At 44.4% G+C, this 20,534-nt stretch overlaps 1 protein-coding gene across 2 annotated transcripts; it reads right to left on the bottom strand.

Annotated features, from left to right (window-relative positions):
* Nucleotides 1-5,926: 5,926 nt before the first annotated feature.
* Nucleotides 5,927-13,058, bottom strand: DEDD (death effector domain containing). Of its 2 annotated transcripts, none has more exons than XM_066608769.1 (5): nt 12,933-13,058; nt 11,808-12,176; nt 7,796-7,903; nt 7,564-7,710; nt 5,927-7,196 (listed from the first exon to the last, which is right to left on the bottom strand). In XM_066608769.1, the coding sequence occupies exons 2-5, from the start codon at nt 12,130-12,132 to the stop codon at nt 6,820-6,822; spliced, it is 957 nt and encodes a 318-aa protein (XP_066464866.1). In that variant the 5' UTR covers nt 12,133-12,176; nt 12,933-13,058; the 3' UTR covers nt 5,927-6,819. The 2 variants fall into 2 exon arrangements, with proteins under 2 accessions (XP_066464866.1, XP_066464867.1); XM_066608770.1 differs by having other exon boundaries at nt 7,564-7,707.
* Nucleotides 13,059-20,534: the final 7,476 nt, after the last annotated feature.

Genomic DNA, 20,534 nt, shown 5'->3' with positions numbered 1-20,534 from the left:
CTACTGCCCCCTATGTACAATAATATAACTACTATAATACTGCCCCCTATATACAAGAATATAACTACTATAATACTGCTCCCTATGTACAAGAATATAACTACTATAATACTGCCCCCTATGTACAAGAATATAATTACTATAATACTGCCTCCCTATGTAGAAGAATATAACTGCTATAATACTGTCTCCTATGTACAAGAATATAACTGCTATAATACCGCCTCCTATGTACAAGAATATAACTGCTATAATACCGCCCCCTATGTACAAGAATATAACTACTATAATACCGCCCCCTATGTACAAGAATATAACTACTATAATACCGCCCCCTATGTACAAGAATATAACTACTATAATACCGCCCCCCATGTACAAGAATATAACTGCTATAATACCGCCCCCTATGTACAAGAATATAACTACTATAATACCGCCCCCTATGTACAAGAATATAACCACTATAATACTGCCCCTATGTACAAGAATATAACTACTACGGTATAATACTGCCTCCTATGTACCAGAATATAACTACCATAATACTGTCCTCTATGGGGAGGACTAGACCTACAAAACTACTGACCCCCATCTACAAGAATATAACTACTATATTCTCCTATATTACTGCCCCCTACGTACAAGGCTATAACTACTATAATACTGTCCCCTGTGGACAGGAATAGAGCTACAAAACTACTGCCCCCTATGTACAATAATATAACTACTATAATACTGCCCCCTATATACAAGAATATAACTACTATAATACTGCTCCCTATGTACAAGAATATAACTACTATAATACTGCCCCCTATGTACAAGAATATAATTACTATAATACTGCCTCCCTATGTAGAAGAATATAACTGCTATAATACTGCCTCCTATGTACAAGAATATAACTATTATAATACTAGTCCTATGTACAAGAATATAACTACTATAATATAGCCCCCTATGTACAAGAATATATCTACTATAATACTCTCCCCCCCTACGTACAAGACTATAACTACTATAATAATGTCCCCCCTTCCGTACAAGAATATAACTACTATAATACTGTCTCCCCTACGTACAAGAATAAAACTACTATAATACTGTCCCCTATGTACAAGAATAGAACTACTATAATACTGTCACCCCCTACGTACAAGAATATAACCACTATAATACTGTCCCCTATGTACAAGAATAGAACTACTATAATACTGTCACCCCCTACGTACAAGAATATAACTACTATAATACTGTCCCCCCTATGTACAAGAATATAACTACTATAATACTGCCCCCTATGTACAAGAATAGAACTACCATAATACTGTCCCCTATGTACAAGAATATAACTACTATAATACTGACCCCTATCTACAAGAATATTACTACCATAATACTGCACCCTATATACAAGAATATAACTACTATAGTCTCCTATATTACTGCCCCCTATGTACAAGAATATAACTACTATAATACTGTCCTTATGTACAAGAATATAACTACTATAATACTGCTCCTATTTACAAGAATATAACTACTATACTACTGCCCCCTACGTACAAGAATATAACTACTATAATACTGTCCCCTATGGACAGGATTAGAGCTACAAAACTACTGAGCCCCATCTACAAGAATTTTACTACTATAATACTGCCCCCTATATACAAGAATATAACTACTATATTCTCCTATATTATACCCCCTACGTACAAGACTATAACTACTATAATACTGTCACCTGTGGACAGGAATAAAGCTACAAAACTACTCCCTTTATACAAGAATATAACTACTATATTCTCCTATATTACTGCCCCCTATGTACAATAATATAATTACTATAATACTGTCTCCCTATGTACAAGAATATAACTACTATAATACTGCCCCCTATGTACAAGAATATAACTACTATAATACTGCCTCCCTATGTACAAGAACATAACTGCTATAATACTGCCTCCCTATGTACAAGAATATAACTGCTATAATACTGTCCCCCATGTACAAGAATATAACTACTATAATACTGCTCCTATGTACAAGAATATAACTATTATAATACTACTCCTATGTACAAGAATATAACTACTATAATACTCCCCTATGTACAAGAATATAACTACTATAATACTGTCCCCCCCCCTACGTACAAGAATATATCTACTATAATACTGTCCCCCCCCCTACATACAAGAATATAACTACTATAATACTGCCTCCTATGTACAAGAATATAACTACTATAATACTGCCCCCTATGTACAAGAATATAACTACTATAATACTCCCCTATGTACAAGAATATAACTACTATAATACTGTCCCCCCCCCTACGTACAAGAATATATCTACTATAATACTGTCCCCCCCCCTACATACAAGAATATAACTACTATAATACTGCCTCCTATGTACAAGAATATAACTACTATAATACTGCCCCCTATGTACAAGAATATAACTACTATAATACTGCCCCCTATGTACAAGAATATAACTACTATAATACAGCCCCCTATGTACAAGAATATAACTACTATAATACTGCCCCTATGTACAAGAATATAACTACTATAATACTGCCTCCTATGTACAAGAATATAACTGCTATAATACCGCCCCCTATGTACAAGAATATAACTACTATAATACTGCCTCCTATGTACAAGAATATAACTGCTATAATACCGCCCCCTATGTACAAGAATATAACTACTATAATACCGCCCCCTATGTACAAGAATATAACCACTATAATACTGCCCCTATGTACAAGAATATGACAACTATAATACTGCTCCCTATGTACAAGAATATAACTACTATAATACTGCTCCCTATGTACAAGAATATAGCTACTATAATACTGCCTCCTATGTTCAAGAATATAACCACTATAATACTGCTCCCTATGTAGAAGAATATAACTACTACAATACTGTCCTTATGTACAAGAATATAACTACTATAATACTGCCCCCTATATACAAGAATATAACTACTATAATACTGCTCCTATGTACAAGAATAGAACTACTATAATACTGTCCCCTATGTACAAGAATATAACTAGTATAATACTGACCCCCATGTACAAGAATATAACTAGTATAATACTGCCCCCTATTTACAAGAATATAACTAGTATAATACTGCCCCCTATGTACAAGAATATAACTAGTATAATACTGCCCCCTATGTACAAGAATATAACTAGTATAATACTGCCCCCTATGTACAAGAATATAACTAGTATAATACTGCCTCCTATGTACAAGAATATAACTACTATAATACTGCCCCTATGTACAAGAATATAACTACTATAATACTGCCCCCTATGTACAAGAATATGACAACTATAATACTGCTCCCTATGTACAAGAATATAACTACTATAATACTGCTCCCTATGTACAAGAATATAGCTACTATAATACTGCCCCCTACATACAAGAATATAACTACTATAATACTGCTCCTATGTACAAGAATAGAACTACTATAATACTGCCCCCATGTACAAGAATACAACTACTATAATACTGTCCCTATGTACAAGAATATAACTATTATAATACTGCCCCCTATGTACAAGAATATAACTAGTATAATACTGCCCCCTATGTACAAGAATATAACTAGTATAATACTGCCCCCTATGTACAAGAATATAACTAGTATAATACTGCCCCATGTACAAGAATATAACTACTATATAACTGTTCTCTGTACAAGAATATAACTAGTATAATACTGCCCCCTATGTACAAGAATATAAGTAGTATAATACTGCCCCATGTACAAGAATATAACTACTATATAACTGTTCTCTGTACAAGAATATAACTAGTATAATACTGCGCCCTATGTGCAAGAGTATAACTAGTATAATACTGCCCCCTATGTACAAGAATATAACTAGTATAATACTGCCCCCTATGTACAAGAATATAACTAGTATAATACTGCCCCCTATGTACAAGAATATAACTAGTATAATACTGCCCCCTATGTACAAGAATATAACTAGTATAATACTGCCCCCTATGTACAAGAATATAACTACTATAATACTGCCCCCTATGTACAAGAATATAACTACTATAATACTGCCTCCTATGTACAAGAATATAACTAGTATAATACTGCCCCCTATGTACAAGAATATAAGTAGTATAATACTGCCCCATGTACAAGAATATAACTACTATATAACTGTTCTCTGTACAAGAATATAACTAGTATAATACTGCGCCCTATGTGCAAGAGTATAACTAGTATAATACTGCCCCCTATGTACAAGAATATAACTAGTATAATACTGCCCCCTATGTACAAGAATATAACTAGTATAATACTGCCCCCTATGTACAAGAATATAACTAGTATAATACTGCCCCCTATGTACAAGAATATAACTACTATAATACTGCCCCCTATGTACAAGAATATAACTACTATAATACTGCCTCCTATGTACAAGAATATAACTAGTATAATACTGCCCCCTATGTACAAGAATATAAGTAGTATAATACTGCCCCATGTACAAGAATATAACTACTATATAACTGTTCTCTGTACAAGAATATAACTAGTATAATACTGCCCCCCTATGTGCAAGAGTATAACTACTATATAACTGTTCTCTGTACAAGAATATAACTAGTATAATACTGCCCCCTATGTGCAAGAGTATAACTACTATAATACTGCCCCCTATGTACAAGAATATAACTACTATAATACTGCCCCTTATGTACAAGAATATAACTACTATAATACTGCTCCCTATGTACAAGACTATAACTACTATAATACTGCCTCCTATGTGCAAGAATATAACTACTATAATACTGCCCCCTATGTACAAGAATATAACTACTATAATACTGCCCCCTATGTACAAGAATATAACTACTATAATACTGCCCCCTATGTACAAGAATATAATTACTATAATACTGCCTCCTATGTGCAAGAATATAACTACTATAATACTGCCCCCTATGTACAAGAATATAACTACTATAATACTGCTCCTATGTACAAGAATATAACTACTATAATACTGCCCCCTATGTGCAAGAATATAACTACTATAATACTGCCCCTATGTACTAGAATATAACTACTATAATACTGCTCCTATGTACAAGAATATAACTACTATAATACTGCCTCCCATGTACAAGAATATAACTACTATAATACTGCCCCTATGTACAAGAATATAACTACTATAATACTGCCCCCTATGTACAAGAATATAACTACTATAATACTGCCCCCTATGTACAAGAATATAATTACTATAATACTGCCCCCTATATACAAGAATATAACTACTATAATACTGCCCCCTACAGAGTAGGATAGGCTCTAGGATACAACAAGGACACGGTTGTACAGATTCCGGGGATCATAGATCCGCCTCTTGTGATGTTTTATTCGGAGTTTCTCACAGCATGTTTGCAAAACAAAATGTGAAACAGAGTAGAAGTTTTCGCAGTTTCTTCGGCCGCCGCTCGACGATTTCTTTTCAATCAGGAGAACAAAAAGCGTTTGTAAATTTAAGAACAATTATTATTTTCCTTTATCCGAAAGCAGCTGACAGGGCAAAAAAAAAATAGAAGGAAGGACCAGTAACACTGACGAGACAGAGCATCACATACAGGAAGAACAGCGCCATTTCTAGTTAACGTTTATTGTGCGCTCACACAGTACAATCAGATCTTCACCGAGGACGTCCCGGGTGGGATTATCAGCGGGCAGACGCTGCCAATTATAAGTGCCCAAAGTTTCGAAGAGGGAAGGAAGGGAAGGGTAGAAACCAAAAATGGCAGCCGTCGTCTTCTTTGTCCATTTCGAGTCAGGTAAACACATGATAAAACATTTACGACACGAGTGAAGACACGAAGAATGTAAACTTTACCTCATAAAAAACAAAAACATTTCTGAACTTTTTTTTTTTTCTTTTGCATCGACTCCAAATCTACATCCCATATATTCCAAAAAATTTTGTTCGTGCGTGGCCTCCTGGAATCTCGCCATTACACCCAACGACAACATTATAACATACGTAATTTCCTCTCCTGGGTGCGGGGGAGGGGGATAACACAATACGAGGTGATTAAGGTTACAGATTAAGGCCGCGATTTTGCTACAAAATATGCTGGAAAACTTTTGCTTTTTTCTAAATAAAAAAAAATAAAAAAATTAAAAAAAAGATGGCGGACATCCGGGGCCACACACGACCTTCTCCACAAGAGAGCGGGAAGGGGAGGAGTTAAATGTTTTGTTTTTTTTCCCCACGTCAAAGAAACAAAAAAAAAAAAAAAATGCACAAAAAGATACAAAATACACAACACAGTTTGACTGAAATTTAAATGCTGTTTGGAGGGGTGGCCTGTAGGGGGCGACATACAAAAATTGCGCATTCGATGCCAGTACACATGTATAGTCCTTTATGGGGCAGGGGCGTCCGCTTTATATATATATCTATATATGTACATAAATATATATACTGTTATGATATAGGCGCAGTATTAACAGCATGATGGCCGCTCGACTCCTCGCCGCCGCGCAGCGCTCACCTCGTATCTCAGATTTATAGAGCTCCGTTTTTTCCCCCCCCCGTACTTTTTAACATATCAAAAAAAAATCAAAAAAAAAAAAAAATGAACATAACGGGAGAGGATCCGTGATGATTGGCCGCCATGTTTGCTAAGCGGCACCGAGTCACGGACGACAAACGCAACCTGAAAGGGTTTTAGGTGTTCCTCTTCCGTCCCGTCGGGGTCACAGAGAACTTTGAACTATTAGGTTTCGTAGCAGTTTTTGGCGGCCGATTTCATAGTCTTCCTCGTCCACGTTGACCAGTAGTTTGATGGCCTCGTGGCCGACCGCCTGCTTCAGCGAGTCTGTGATAAAGACGCCTTTTAGCGCTTCCAGCAGCGAGCCGTTGATGTAGTCGCGCCAGAAGGCGTCCAGGTAAGTGAGCTCAGAGAATTTGATGTCGCAGATGATGGAGCCAAGGTCCCTGGATTTTAAGATGGTGTTGGCCTGGTTGAAGCGTTCGAACTGTCGCTCTAAAGGGTCCTGCTTGTTGGAGAAGACGTTTCCTTGCAGGGCCGTCTCGTGCTGGCAGTACTCGGCTCGTACCCGCAGCCGGATGTCTAGGAAGACAAGGGGGTGCGGTCAATACAGGTCAACCAATCACAAGGTGCCAAATTGTTAAAGGGGTTGTCCAGAGTTAGAAAAACATGGCTGCTTTCTTCCAAACTGCGCCACCCTTGTCCGTGGGTAGCATCTGGTATTGCAGCTCAACTTCTATGCGCTTCAATGAAGCCGAGCAGCAATACCACAAAGGTGGTGGTGTGTTTTGTAGAGAGCAGCCATGTTTTGTTAACCTTAGACAACCCCTGTTATCCTGCCAAATATGAACCACCTAGCCGAGACCCCATAATACACTGCAGAGACCACCAGCGAACTAGCAAGTGGCAGAATTATGAATGCAGCTCTGGATGTTCCATTACTACTTACCACATGTCTGTTTCTCCTTGGGGTCTGGTGTGATGGATTTCCTCCTCTTCCTCTGACTGCTGAGGGGTGGTCTCCCCCGGATAGGCCTCTTTGTGCAGATCTGGGGTCCGGAGGGGGAGGAGCAGACCATGGGATGGTGCGGTGCTGCTGGGAGGTTAATGAGGACGTAAGTGTCACAAAATATTAGTATGAAGTGCTGCACCCCACAACGCTGGCGCTGATGGCATCTTACCGGCTGCGTGCGGCTGTTCGGAGCCCGGCTCTGCGCTGCTGTGCGGCCGCGGCGTGACGTAGTGAATGGAGGTCTCCTCGAGGTATTTATCTACGAGATCCGGGCAAACTGCGAGATACAAGGGGGGCGGTGAAAGAGTCAGCGATTTTGGAGACAAATCTCTCTCATGAAACCAGTTGAAGGGCCGGGCATCCTACAGTCCAAGCTTATAACAGTGCTGGAGTGTAATAGGAGGCACAGCTCGTCAGTTACACATACAATTGCATGAAAAGTAAGTCAACCATTGAATTTAATAACCTGTTGGCCCCTCTTTAGCTGCAATTACCTCCACTAGACATTTACCATAGCTCCAAAAAAAAAAAATTGCACAATGTTTAAGAGGAATTTTGGACCCTTTCTCACAGCAAATGTGTTTCAGTTCATCAGTATTTCTAGGATGCCTTGCGTGCACAAGGTCAGGACTTGGCTTTTCCAAAACACAAATAGTCTTCTACACTATTCATTAGTTGATTACTAACCACGGTACCCCCCCCCCCCCCCTCCACCACAGCCCAAAACCACGGTGCCCCCCCTCAACCACAGCCCCAAGCCACGGTGCCCCCCCTCAACCATAGCCCCAAACCACGGTGCCCCGCCTCCATTATCTTCACAGTTGGATGAAGTTTTGTCTTGGTGTGCCGTGTTCTCGTTCTTCCTTCACTTTCCACTTCTGTGTCACCCATTCATAGAACGTTTCCCAAGAGCATTGTGGGACATCGCAGTGGTCTCACATAAACTTGAGCTGGGCCACAGTGTTATTTTCAGTAAGTAGCTGGGTCTTCCTTCGTGGATTCCTTCCATCATCACCATTCTTAGTCTAATAGACACATGAACAGAGGTCTCGGCAGTTAGTGGGGTCTTCTGTAGGTCTTCTGCCGTTCCTCCTGGGGTCCCTCTCTTTCAGGTCCCCCATTGTGCTCTTGGGAGTGATAAAACAGGACGCTCCTGGGGAGAGGAGAACAGTTCTGAGTGTCTTCCATTTGTAAATAATAATCTGGGACTGAGGTCCACTGGGGTCTTCAGCTTTTATAGCCTATTCTGTCCTCATAAGCCTCTATAACACGTCTTCTGAAAGATGCTGACATCGAGACGTGGCTCATACTGACCAATCACTGAGAAGAACAGATGTGTCAGTAACCAGGCTCTGTGCGCCTTTATATAATGGGTAAAGCCCCTGTGGCACCCGCACTGCCATCTCACCTCCTTAAGGCCTCCGGCACACTAGCATGATTTCACAAGCAAGAAATAGGGCATGCCAACGTGCTGTGTCCATGTATGTCGGACAGCACACTGACTAGAGCCCATGTGTAGGCTCATATCACTTGAGTGCAATTTGCCCTTAGCCTAATTGCCTTTTTCTTAATTCGCTCTTGGAGAAGTCATTAATACAGAGATTGCAGAAATTCAGAGGACTCCAGAGGGTTCACTTACTTTTTCTTGCAACTATATAATCTATATAACAGGTACATAAAGAAGGTTCCCAGAACTGGTGATATATATATACACACACAGTAGTAATTATTATTTATTCTTTCCTTGGGTGTGTGTGTGTGTGGGGGGGGGGGGGGGGGGCACAACTTTGTGTCTCCCCTGCCTGAAGTGACTGCTACCTACAGGCTCGTGTCCTTTAGTCCCTTAAGAATGCGGCTCACTTTGGTACTTAACCCCTTCCCACCCCAGGATTTAAATGTACGTCCTGGCTGGGAAGCGGTTCATGGACACATATTTATGTCCTATGGATGGTGCGGGCTCAGAATTTGTGACCGACAGCCGCCTTCCCACTGCAATGTATTATCAGTGCCATCATAAATTCGCAGGTTCAAGTCCCCTACAGGTTTTAAAAAAATAAAGCAAATAAAAATGTAAAGAAAGTAAAAAAAAAAACTATTATTATTTTTTTAAAGGGGAAGTGTGCAAAAAAAAAAAAAACCCCACACATTTGGTCTTGTTGCATCCGTAATGACCCAAACACACTTTTTATCCCGCACAGCAAATACTATTAAAAAAAAAATTGATCCAAAATGCCTTTCTTGTTCATTTTGCCTCCTAAAAATGCACTAAGGCTGCCTTCACACTTGCGATAAAATTGCGCAATGTGAGAGTGAGCTAAAACGCAGAAGAACGAAAAGTTTTCACTCATGCGATGTGAAGTGGTAAAAAAAACAAAAAAAAAAAACTAAGTTGCAGCATGCCTAATCTTTCTGCGTTATGTGATTTTTTTTGTATCTCCCATGGTTCCCTATGTAGCCTCCTTTTTATCGTATTGCGGCACACAAACTTGCGATTTTCGTGCGATGCGGTTTTAACATTAGAAACTCTCATTGACTTCTGCAGACGGCAGCTACGCAAGATCATTAAAAAAAAACAAACAATCGCTGACGCTCAAAGACCGCAAGAACAAAAGAAGCGATTTTCTCAAGGCGAAATCGCAATCGCCGGTGTGAAGGAGCCCTTAATGGGATATGAAAAGCCATATGTAGCCCCAAAGGGTACCAATAAAAACTACAGCTCATCATGTAAAAACGATTTGCACAGAGCTCCGTCCACGGGAAAAAATATTATGCCGAAGCAGAAACACCCCCCCCCCCCCCCCCCCCAAAAAAAATATGGAAAATTGTACCAACCCGCAGAAAAAAACTTCACCCGTCATTAATGCGGCATGGGTAGCGCTGTAAAAAGAAAAAAACTGCAGGTGTTTTTTCTCCCGATCCTCCAGCAGTTCTACAACACATTATATGCCCCCAAAAACGGTACCAATAAAAACTAGAACTCGTCACGCTGCAACAACCGCCATACGGCCGGCGGGAAATTAAGGTCATGGCTTTTGAAAAGTGGAGATGAAAATCCCATCCCCCTCCCCCCCCCCCCCCCCCCAAAATGACTGCAGCTTCAGGACTAAAATAGGCGGCGTCAGTAAGGGGTTAAAGGGGTATTCCCATCTCAGCGGCACCTCGCGCACGCGGTTTCTGTAGCGGCCACTGAAGTGAATGGCTGTTATGGAAACCATGGCGCTCGCACTCGTCCGCAATACCGAGGAGGTGCTGCTGCGATGGGAACGCCCTTGTGAGGACAACAATTTTGGGGGGATTTTCCTTTCCACGTTTCAATAGTCAAAACTTCTTTCATTTTACCAATGACAGCCATCTGGGGCGTGGGCTGTAGTTTTTATTGGCACCATTTTGGGGTACATGTGACCTTTATGCGCCATTTTTGGGGAGGTGAAATGAGAAAAAAAATCAGCAGCATTTAAGGGGTTAATAGCAGGGCCCCCATACTCTGAGCAATCACTGCAGTGGCAGGATATCGGGACATTAGGCTCCTGAGCCCACGCCATTTACACGCCGTAAACGTACGCCATTTTGATCTTCCTCCCGCCTGTGCCATGGCAGGAGGGGTGGAGACATCTTCATTAATGCTCTGCATGTTCTCCAACTACTCAGCGGACCCTTTATGGGGTAACAGAGGAGGGAGTCCGATCTACCTACATGATGCTGGACCCCTCGCAACCACCGTAAAGGGGGCCGTACACATCAGGTAGAAATAACCGATAAACGGACAATCGGTTCGCACTTTTACTCCATATGAGCTGCCACGGGCGGTCGATCAATGACAGCGCAGACGATCATCCTGGGACCTTCCATCAGATCGGCCATGGAGGAAGGAGCGCTCATTCAACTGTCAGGATGAAAAGCTCAGAGATGGCCGACGTGTTCCCAGACGATGACCATACGGTCGGCTGAAAGGACCGTCCGCGGTTAGAATTCACCTAACGATCATTTGGGTGGAAATCGTCCATTTTTATCTACTTTAGTCCCAGTTGATGTCTAGCAACGAGAAAAACCTACGTTGCCACCTGCTGACACGTTGGGGGTACTACAAGTGGAACCAGCGCTCTGCTTGCCCCCCTCATCACCATCTCGTTAGTGGATCAGCCCTGGACTGCACCATTATATAAAGGGGCGGGGGGACTCACCGGCCTTCCTCCTCTTCAGCGTTACGTAGGGAAGCAGGTCGTGCCGGGTGATGATCCTCAGCAGTTGCAGCACCTGACGGAAGTTGGTCTCGTCGCAGCGGCCCTGCCTCTCCAGAGCGAGCAGGAAGTCCCGGCCGCTGCGGATCATGCCGCGCTCGTAGTCATCAATAACGTCTACGAAGAGGAAGGAGAGGACGCGGACGTCGCGGTGCGTCAGGTGCGTGCCCACGATGTCAAACATCCGGTGCAGGCTGTAGAGGCCGTGCTCCCGCTCCCATTCCTCCTCCGTCCAGGCCTCCTCCCAGCTCCGCTTCTGGTGGGCCATGGCACAACGTCTCCACCGCCGCCACAAGGGAACGCCAAGCTCCTCTGCAGGGGGAGAAGAGACAACGATCACAAAGCAGGAAGAAAACCCATCCAGACCTCGTAGGCCTCACAGCGGAGGCTTCGTTACATTGTAGCAAACGCCTAGACTGGATACATTGTAGCAAACCCTCAGCTGACTGACAGCAAGCAGGGATCTTGAACACCGCAAAGTGACGTAACAAGAGAGTTGTGCCCCGATGGCATCGAGGCGGCAGGCACACGGGGTATAATATGGAGGAGGGGCATCGCAGGACACAAGGTGGCATCAAGGGGGGAGGTGGGCAGACGCCTTCACAGCCCCTCCTGACTCGGGCATCTCGCGGCGTCAGTCCTCTGCGGCTTCAGACTGATACAATGTAACAAACGGTCAGCAGCAGACATCCGGACTGGACACATTGTACCAAACCCTCAGCTGCTGCAGCGAAAGAAGGTTACATTGACTGACAGCAAACAGAGATCTTGAAAGTGTATTAGAAATTGCCGCCGCCATGAAAGCAGCGAGTCGTGCCCAGATGGCGGTGGGCAACGGGTCTGCGGGCACAGAGCGGGCAGGAGGACGCAGAGCAGGCACTGGGGGGTTAATCTGGCACAGTGGGGATATATGGGTCCGGGTACAAGGTGAGGGGGGTAGCACCAGTCCTATATGTACAGCTGGGCAGGGATATGGAGGCAGGACATGCTGGGCACTCATGGTAGTGAGGCCGGGCAGGGTGTAGGCATGGGACAGCACCAGGCCCAGTCACGGCCGCTCTCTCTTACCCGCCGTCACACACCAACACCACCGCCTCTCTGCGCTTTCACGACGGAGCAGCCATTACGGAGCGGTCAGCTTCTCTACCAGCAGCAGCAGCTCAGGGAGACGGGAACATCCGGGCACCGCTGCCGTTGGAAGAGGCGGAGCTTAGCCGGGGATTGGTCCTATCTACGTCCCGTAGTTCGGCTTCAGCCCCATAGAGAACAATGACAACCAGAAAGACATCTTAACTGAGGGCGACGTCAAGGCACGTACAGGGAGTGAGTGTGCGGCTTCACTGCCATTACTCAGCATGGAACGGCGGCCATCTTTGAAGTGGGCAGCCTGGCACCATGGGAACGGTGTCAAGGAAAGAAGAGCAGTGAATAGAATGAAAGGTCTGAGATGATCCTGACTGACAGCTGTATGTCCACACGGGGCTCCCGTAGTAACCTCACTCTGCTCGAATCTATAGTAACCAGCTCATCAGCTTTAATGGGTGTTACATTTATTACTGTCCCGTCATTCCCATTTCTGCAGCAGTCATTAGTGTACCCTGATCTAGTCAGTCATTATTTCACCGCGTCTCCTGCGTGTCACAGTCCTTAGTGTTAGCCTCATCTAAAGTGTCACAGTTATTAGTGTCCCCTCATCTTCCTGTGTGTCAGTTATTACTGTCCCCCATGTGTGTTAACAATCATTACTATCTCTTCATCTGCTGTGCGTCAGTCATTAGTGTCCCCTCATGCTCCCCTGCCTCAGTTATTACTGTCCCCTTATTTCCTCTTGTGTCACAATCATTAGTGTCCGTCATCTGTGTGTTTTTAGTGTCCCTTCATCTTCTGTGTGTCACACTGATTAATGTCCCCACATCTCCCGTCTCCCTCATCTGTGTGTCCCCTCATTTCCTGTGTGTCAGTTATTAATGCCCCTAATCTCCCCCTGTGTCAGTCAATAGAGTCCCCCTCATCTCCTCCTGTGTGTCACAGTCAATAGAGTCCCCCTCATCTCCTCCTGTGTGTCACAGTCAATAGAGTCCCCCTCATCTCCTCCTGTGTGTCACAGTCAATAGAGTCCCCCTAATCTCCTCCTGTGTGTCACAGTCATTAGTGCCCCCCTCATCTCCTCCTGTGTGTCAGTAATTAGTGTCCCCCTCCTCTCCTCCTGTGTGTCAGTCATTAGTGTCCCCTCATCTCCTCCTGTGTGTCAGTAATTAGTGTCCCCCTCCTCTCCTCCTGTGTGTCAGTCATTAGTGTCCCCTCATCTCCTCCTGTGTGTCAGTCATTAGTGTCCCCCTCCTCTCCTCCTGTGTGTCACAGTCATTAGTGTCCCCTCATCTCCTCCTGTGTGTCAGTCATTAGTGTCCCCCTCATCTCCTCCTGTGTCACTCATTAGAGTCCCCCTCATCTCCTCCTGTGTGTCAGTCATTAGAGTCCCCCTCAACTCCTCCTGTGTGTCACAGTCATTAGTGTCCCCCTCATCTCCTCCTGTGTGTCACAGTCATTAGTGTCCCCCTCATCTCCTCCTGTGTGTCAGTCATTAGAGTCCCCCTCATCTCCTCCTGTGTGTCACAGTCATTAATGTCCCCTCATCTCCTCCTGTGTGTCACATTCATTAGTGCCCCCCTCCTCTGCCCCTGTGTGTCACAGTCATTAGTGTCCCCCTCATCTCCTCCTGTGTGTCAGTCATTAGTGTCCCCCTCATCTCCTCCTGTGTGTCAGTCATTAGAGTCCCCCTCATCTTCTTCTGTGTCACAGTCATTAGAGTCCCCCTCATCTTCTTCTGTGTCACAGTCATTAGAGTCCCCCCTCATCTTCTCCTGTGTGTCACAGTCATTAGAGTCCCCCTCATCTCCTCCTGTGTGTCAGTCATTAGAGTCCCCCTCATCTTCTCCTGTGTGTCAGTCATTAGAGTCCCCCTCATCTTCTCCTGTGTGTCAGTCATTAGAGTCCCCCTCATCTCCTCCTGTGTGTCACAGTCATTAGAGTCCCTTCATCTCTTGTGTGTCAATCATTAGAGTCCCCCTTCATCTGCTGTGTGTCACATTGATTAATGTCCCCACATCTCCCTCTTTATCACAGTCATTAGTGTCCCCTCATCTCCTGTGTGTCACAGTTAGTAGTGTGCCCCCATCTGCTGGGTATAAATAGATGACGGGAGAGATCTCTTTATTGTCCCCTGATATATTATACATAGTTATTAGAGCGCCCCCCTGTTACAGTTCTGGTTATAATAGATGATGAGAGAGATCTCTGTATGGACCAATGATATATTAATACATAGTTATCAGAGCGCCCCTCGGCAAGCTTTTTTTTCTAAATGGTGACCCATCCAATACTGCCCCCTGTGGTACCCTTATTAGTAACAGTGACCCCTGCAATACTTCCCCCTGTGGTACCCAACTAGTGCCAGTGACCCCTCAAATACTGCCCCCCTGTGCTACCCTATAGTGTGACCCCTACAATACTGCTCTCCTGTGTTACCCCAATAGTAACAGTGACCCCTCCAATACTGCCCCCTGTGGTACCCCACTAGTAATGGTAACCCCTCTAGTACTGCCCTCTGTGGTACCCGACTAGTAACGGTGACCCAATCAGTGTATGTACCATTTATAACCCCCCTCTGCTTTCTCTCACTGACCAGTTACTTATCCACTTACACACATTGTTGCCCAGACCAAGCATTCTCATTTTATATACCAACCTTTTATGCGGCGCAGTATCAAACCCTTTAGAGAAGTCCAGATACACAAGATGCAGTGACTCTCCGGCCCAGCCTAGAACTTACCTCCTCGTAGAAGCTGATCAGGTTGGTTTGACAGTAGCGATCTCCCATAAACCCATTCTGATATGGAGTATTAGAGCTATTTCCCTTGAGATCCTCCAATATAACATCTCTTAGAAACCCTGCAAACATTTTACCCACAATAGAAGTCAGACTTGCAGGCCTGTAGTCTCCAGGTGCACTTTTTGACCCCTTTTGAATATTGGCACCATACTGGCTATGAGCCAATGCAGTGGAACCGATTCTGTCCTCCTAGCTTGCGTATCACTGTAATTATTGTGCCCTCATCTCCTGTGTCACATTTATTAGTGTCCATCTGTGTTTCTGTAATGGGTGTCCCCTCATCTCCCCATGTGTCACAATCATTGTCGCCTCATCTTCTGTGCGTCGCAGTCATAAGTGTCCCCCATCTGCTCGTATATCCCCAGTGACTCTTTCCTGTGTATTCCTCCATCTTGTGGGTGGTCAGTAGCTTGGCGCAGGTGGAGCAGCCATCGTTTGGCTCCAGATACACATTCTGCTTTTCATATAAGATGGAGGAATGACTTCTAAGAGCTGCACAAGCACCAAGTCCGAGGACGGGCAGCAGCGGCCGCTCAGTAGTGTAGGATAGTGGAGGGGCCGTGAGATTTCAGCGGACCCCACATATCTGCACATGGATGCAAGTATCTGCGAGTAGTGAAGAACTTATGAGAGGGGCCATCAGGGAGTCTCTAAAGATAGCAACAAAAGTAAGGCACGTAAGCGCAAAATTGTGTTCTTATGCCCCACCCATTTATATAGAACCCGCCTCCAACCTATTGTATCTGAACACAGATAGTAGACAGGACTCCCTTGAGCATATTACAGAATGAATAGCGGCTACATGCGAGAAACCTGAAGAAAGATATGGACCCCCCCTGTATACAGATGACCCCTGATTTACAGACCTCAGACCAGACCTACACTTAAGGCCCTTTTACGCACGATTGTCGCTCAAAAGCCATCTTTTGAGTGATAATCGTTGCGTGTAAATGTGCCCATCGTGCACTTTTCAGCCATCAATGAGTTCAGCTCAGCTTAAAATCCATCGGGACTGATGAGACGGACCGCACACTGAGTTCTCTGTGGGCAGCGCTGATAACATTCCTTCAGCAGCTGTCCCGCTGGAGAACAATAGTGATGTATTTAGAGAAGAGACCACCCGCTGTTCTCTAAATACATGCAAATGAAGCTATTTAGCTATTAATGCGCTGATTAGCCCATTAGTACCTGATGCAAAATGATCGCTCAAAACTTTCAATTTCTGACGAATTTTGAGTGATCATCTGTGTGTGTAAATGCACCTTATATTAACCTCTTCCCAGCTGCACATAGCTGATAACAAGGAGCAAAAGACTGCAGTATTAGGGAGAATGCTTTTCTGGTCATTGGCCACTAGGTGTCAGTAGTGACATATTAATTGGATCAGAATGGGAGAAAATGGAGAAACTTCACCCTGAGTCACTGATCATCAGGTCAGAGGTCCTCTAGCAACAGTGTCATCACATGACCAAATACAGGGTCAGAAAAGTACTCCCTATAATCGGGATTAGCAGCGAGCTCCACTTCACAAAGCCATAGAGTAATAATCTGCAGAATACATCATCAGGAGGTAGAAAGGACAGAGCGATGTTTGTAGGAGGTAGAGCCGACAGAGCGATGTTCAGCAGATCTCTAGAGGTCAGTGGTGTAATAATCTGCAGGATATATCACTATGTATCAGGAGGTGGAGGGGACAGAGCAATGTGCTGCAGATCTCTAGAGGTCAGTGGTGTAATAATCTGCAGGATATATCACTATCAGGAGGTAGAGAGGACAGAGCAATGTGCTGCAGATCTCTAGAGGTCAGTGGTGTAATAATCTGCAGGATATATCACTATGTATCAGGAGGTAGAGAGGACAGAGCAATGTGCTGCAGATCTCTAGAGGTCAGTGGTGTAATAATCTGCAGGATATATCACTATGTATCAGCAGGTAGAGAGGACAGAGCGATGTTCTGCAGATCTCTAGAGAGGTCAGTGGTAGAGATGAGCGAGCGTACTCGTTAAGGCAAAATACTCGAGCGAGTATTGCCATTTTCGAGTATATGTCTGCTCGTGAGAAAAGATTCGGGGGCCAGTGGGGGTGAGCGGTGAGTTGCGGGAGTGAGAGAGAGAGATTTCTCCCGCTCTTCCCCGCCGGCCCCAGAATCTTTTGGCACGAGCGGGCATGTACTCGACAATGGCAGTACTCGCTCGAGTATCTTGCCCTAACGAGTACGCTCGCTCATCTCTAGTCAGTGGTGTAATAATTTGCAGGATATATCACTATGTATCAGGAGGTAGAGAGGACAAAGCGATGTTCTGCAGATTTCTAGAGAGGTCAGTGGTGTAATAATCTGCAGGATATATCACTATCAGGAGGTAGAGAGGACAGAACGATGTTCAGCAGATCACTAGAGAGGTCAGTGGTGTAATAATCTGCAGCATATATCGCAATGTATCAGGAGTTAGAGGACAGAGTGATGCTCTGCAGATCACTAGAAAGGTCAGTGGTGTAATAATCTGCAGGATATATCACTATCAGGAGGTAGAAAGGACAGAGTGATGTTCTGCAGATCTCTAGAAAGGTCAGTGGTGTAATATTCTACAGGATATATCACTATGTATCAGGAGGTAGAGGGGACAGGGCGATGTTCTGCAGATCTCTAGAGGGCAGTGGTGTAGTAATCTGCAGGATATATCACTATCAGGAGGTAGAGAGGACAGAGCGATGTTCTGCAGATCTCTAAAGGTCAGTGGTATAATAATCTGCAGGATATATCACTATGTATCGGGAGGTAGAGAGGACAGAGCAATGTTCTGCAGATCTCTAGCGCCATCAGTACCGCTGTAATAGCCACGCCTCTGCAGTGACCGGGCTGTGCAGTTATTTCGGAGGATGCACTGACCACTTCCTGTGACTCTGGTGAGAATACTTTTTGTTTCCTGGCAAGTTATTACGGTATACTCGGCCTGTGAACCAGCAATATTATAGGTTATTAACCCCCGAGGTGCTGGAGAGGCAATGCTCTGTGCACTGATTGGTGGTTGCACCTTGTGTATCTCCAGGTGGTGGCACCTGATCTGCTGGGAGTTGTAGTATTACATCATACCGCAGCAGCCTGAAGAAGAATGCTCTGGCACATGACTCCTAATTTCCAGCTCCAGACAGATACTTTGGGTGGCCATTGTGTGCGACATGAAGATGCGATACTTGTGGCTGTCGTCGTGGGACGCCCTTCTCGTTATTTGCTCTCACTCCATTTCTCAGCAATCATCAAGCTGAAATCTTTCGTTTTCTTGAACTCTTTAGCAATGATCTGCAGTAATTCGTCATCTTGGAAAGTCCGTGCTAGGAAAAAAGAGGAAGGAGCCAATATTGTACAAGTCAGCTACCCTAACTGCGTGCCTAGATGGTCCAATGGCTCCAGGAAAGCTGGAGGACGGTTGGCACCTGGGTCATCCGATGGCAATGCAGCCAATTTGGCAACAGCTGTGTAACCTCTACAGCCAAGCAAAGAAGATTTTTGGATTGTGATACTTTACTAAATAAAACACAGCAGTCCCTAGAAGTCAAAGTGGTCAGGAGGTGATCTGTACCACTGTGCGACTTAAACAATATAACAACCAGAAAACCACACCTAACATACCGTGTTTCCCCGAAAATAAGGCACCCCCTGAAATTTGCAGAAGTTCCAAATATAAGGCACCCCCGATAGTAAGGCATAGTAAAGTGTGCAGGCAAGTCAAGAGGCCTGTCCCCTGCTGCCATCCCCGTTGTCTCCTACCTCCAGGTGTATAGGTAGATCTGCAGACAGTCTGCTGTTATCCTGTCCCTGCTCTGCTGTACGAGTGTGCTGCTGTGAGCTCCCCTTGCTGGCTGGAAAAGTCCATACAGTACGTTCTGTTCCTGCTGTACATGTCTGCTGTGATGAGCTCCCCCTGGTGGCTGGAAGCTGCAATACCATCCCTGCTTACAAGTGGTACAGGAACTTCTGTCTGCAGACAGGTACGTTACTTTACAGCCCTTATTTTTTTATGGCTCTGTGTGTGAGTCAGGCACCCTGTGTGATTCTTAAGGCTGGGTTCTCACAGAGCGTATTTCCAGCTGAAATCTTGCAGTTTGGCCACAGCGATAAACAGCGAGATTTCCGCCGGGAAAGCGCTGCTTCAAAACCCATGGCACTCAGCCGCTTGTTTTGAAGCGGCCCGGCTGCACGCTTTTCCGTTTCTGTGGCCGGTGAATCCGCACCACAACATCGGCTTCTGCCAGCTTTGCCGTGACAGATTTGGTGTCCCATGTGGACGAGATTTCTGAGACGGATTTGCCGCGGCGAAATAAGACACCCCCTGAAAATAAGACGTAGCGCATATTTGGGAGCAAAAATTAATATAAGATGTGTCTTATTTTCGGGGAAACAGGGTAGTTGTCTGAACTTCATGCAGTGTAGACTTGAACATGTCAATTCTTGTTTACATTACACAGGTGGGGTTTCTCCGGGTTCGGTTCTAGATCCTTTCTTCCCCTTGCTGTTGGGGTTTCTCCAGGGTTGGATCTCTTCTCTTTTCTACCTACACTGCCTTCATTAGCAGATTTGGTTCTCAGTACCATCTCTACCCTGACAATACCCAATTATCCACTTCTGCCCGTGACATCACACCCTCACTACTACGAAACCAGTGGTTGTCTGTCCACTGTCTCTAACACCCAACTTATGTTTCCACCATCTACTGGCAAACGTAAACCAGATGTTTAGTTCTCAGTGTGCGATGTTACCTTAACTCCTCGGCAGCACGCCTGCG

Source organism: Eleutherodactylus coqui, chromosome 6, assembly GCF_035609145.1.
Source record: "Eleutherodactylus coqui strain aEleCoq1 chromosome 6, aEleCoq1.hap1, whole genome shotgun sequence".
Classification (NCBI taxonomy): domain Eukaryota; kingdom Metazoa; phylum Chordata; class Amphibia; order Anura; family Eleutherodactylidae; genus Eleutherodactylus; species Eleutherodactylus coqui.
This window is presented reverse-complemented; position numbering and strand designations above follow the sequence as displayed.

Bases quoted from the DNA above. Each gene is read 5' to 3' on its own strand.
- DEDD (XM_066608769.1), bottom strand. From the start codon at position 12,132: ATGGCCCACCAGAAGCGGAGCTGGGAGGAGGCCTGGACGGAGGAGGAA. The intron at 7,904-11,807 runs GTGAGTCCCCCC...TGTATCTCGCAG, and splicing joins GCTGAAGAGGAGGAAGGCCG to TTTGCCCGGATCTCGTAGAT. The intron at 7,197-7,563 runs GTAAGTAGTAAT...TTGTCTTCCTAG, and splicing joins CAAGGAGAAACAGACATGTG to ACATCCGGCTGCGGGTACGA.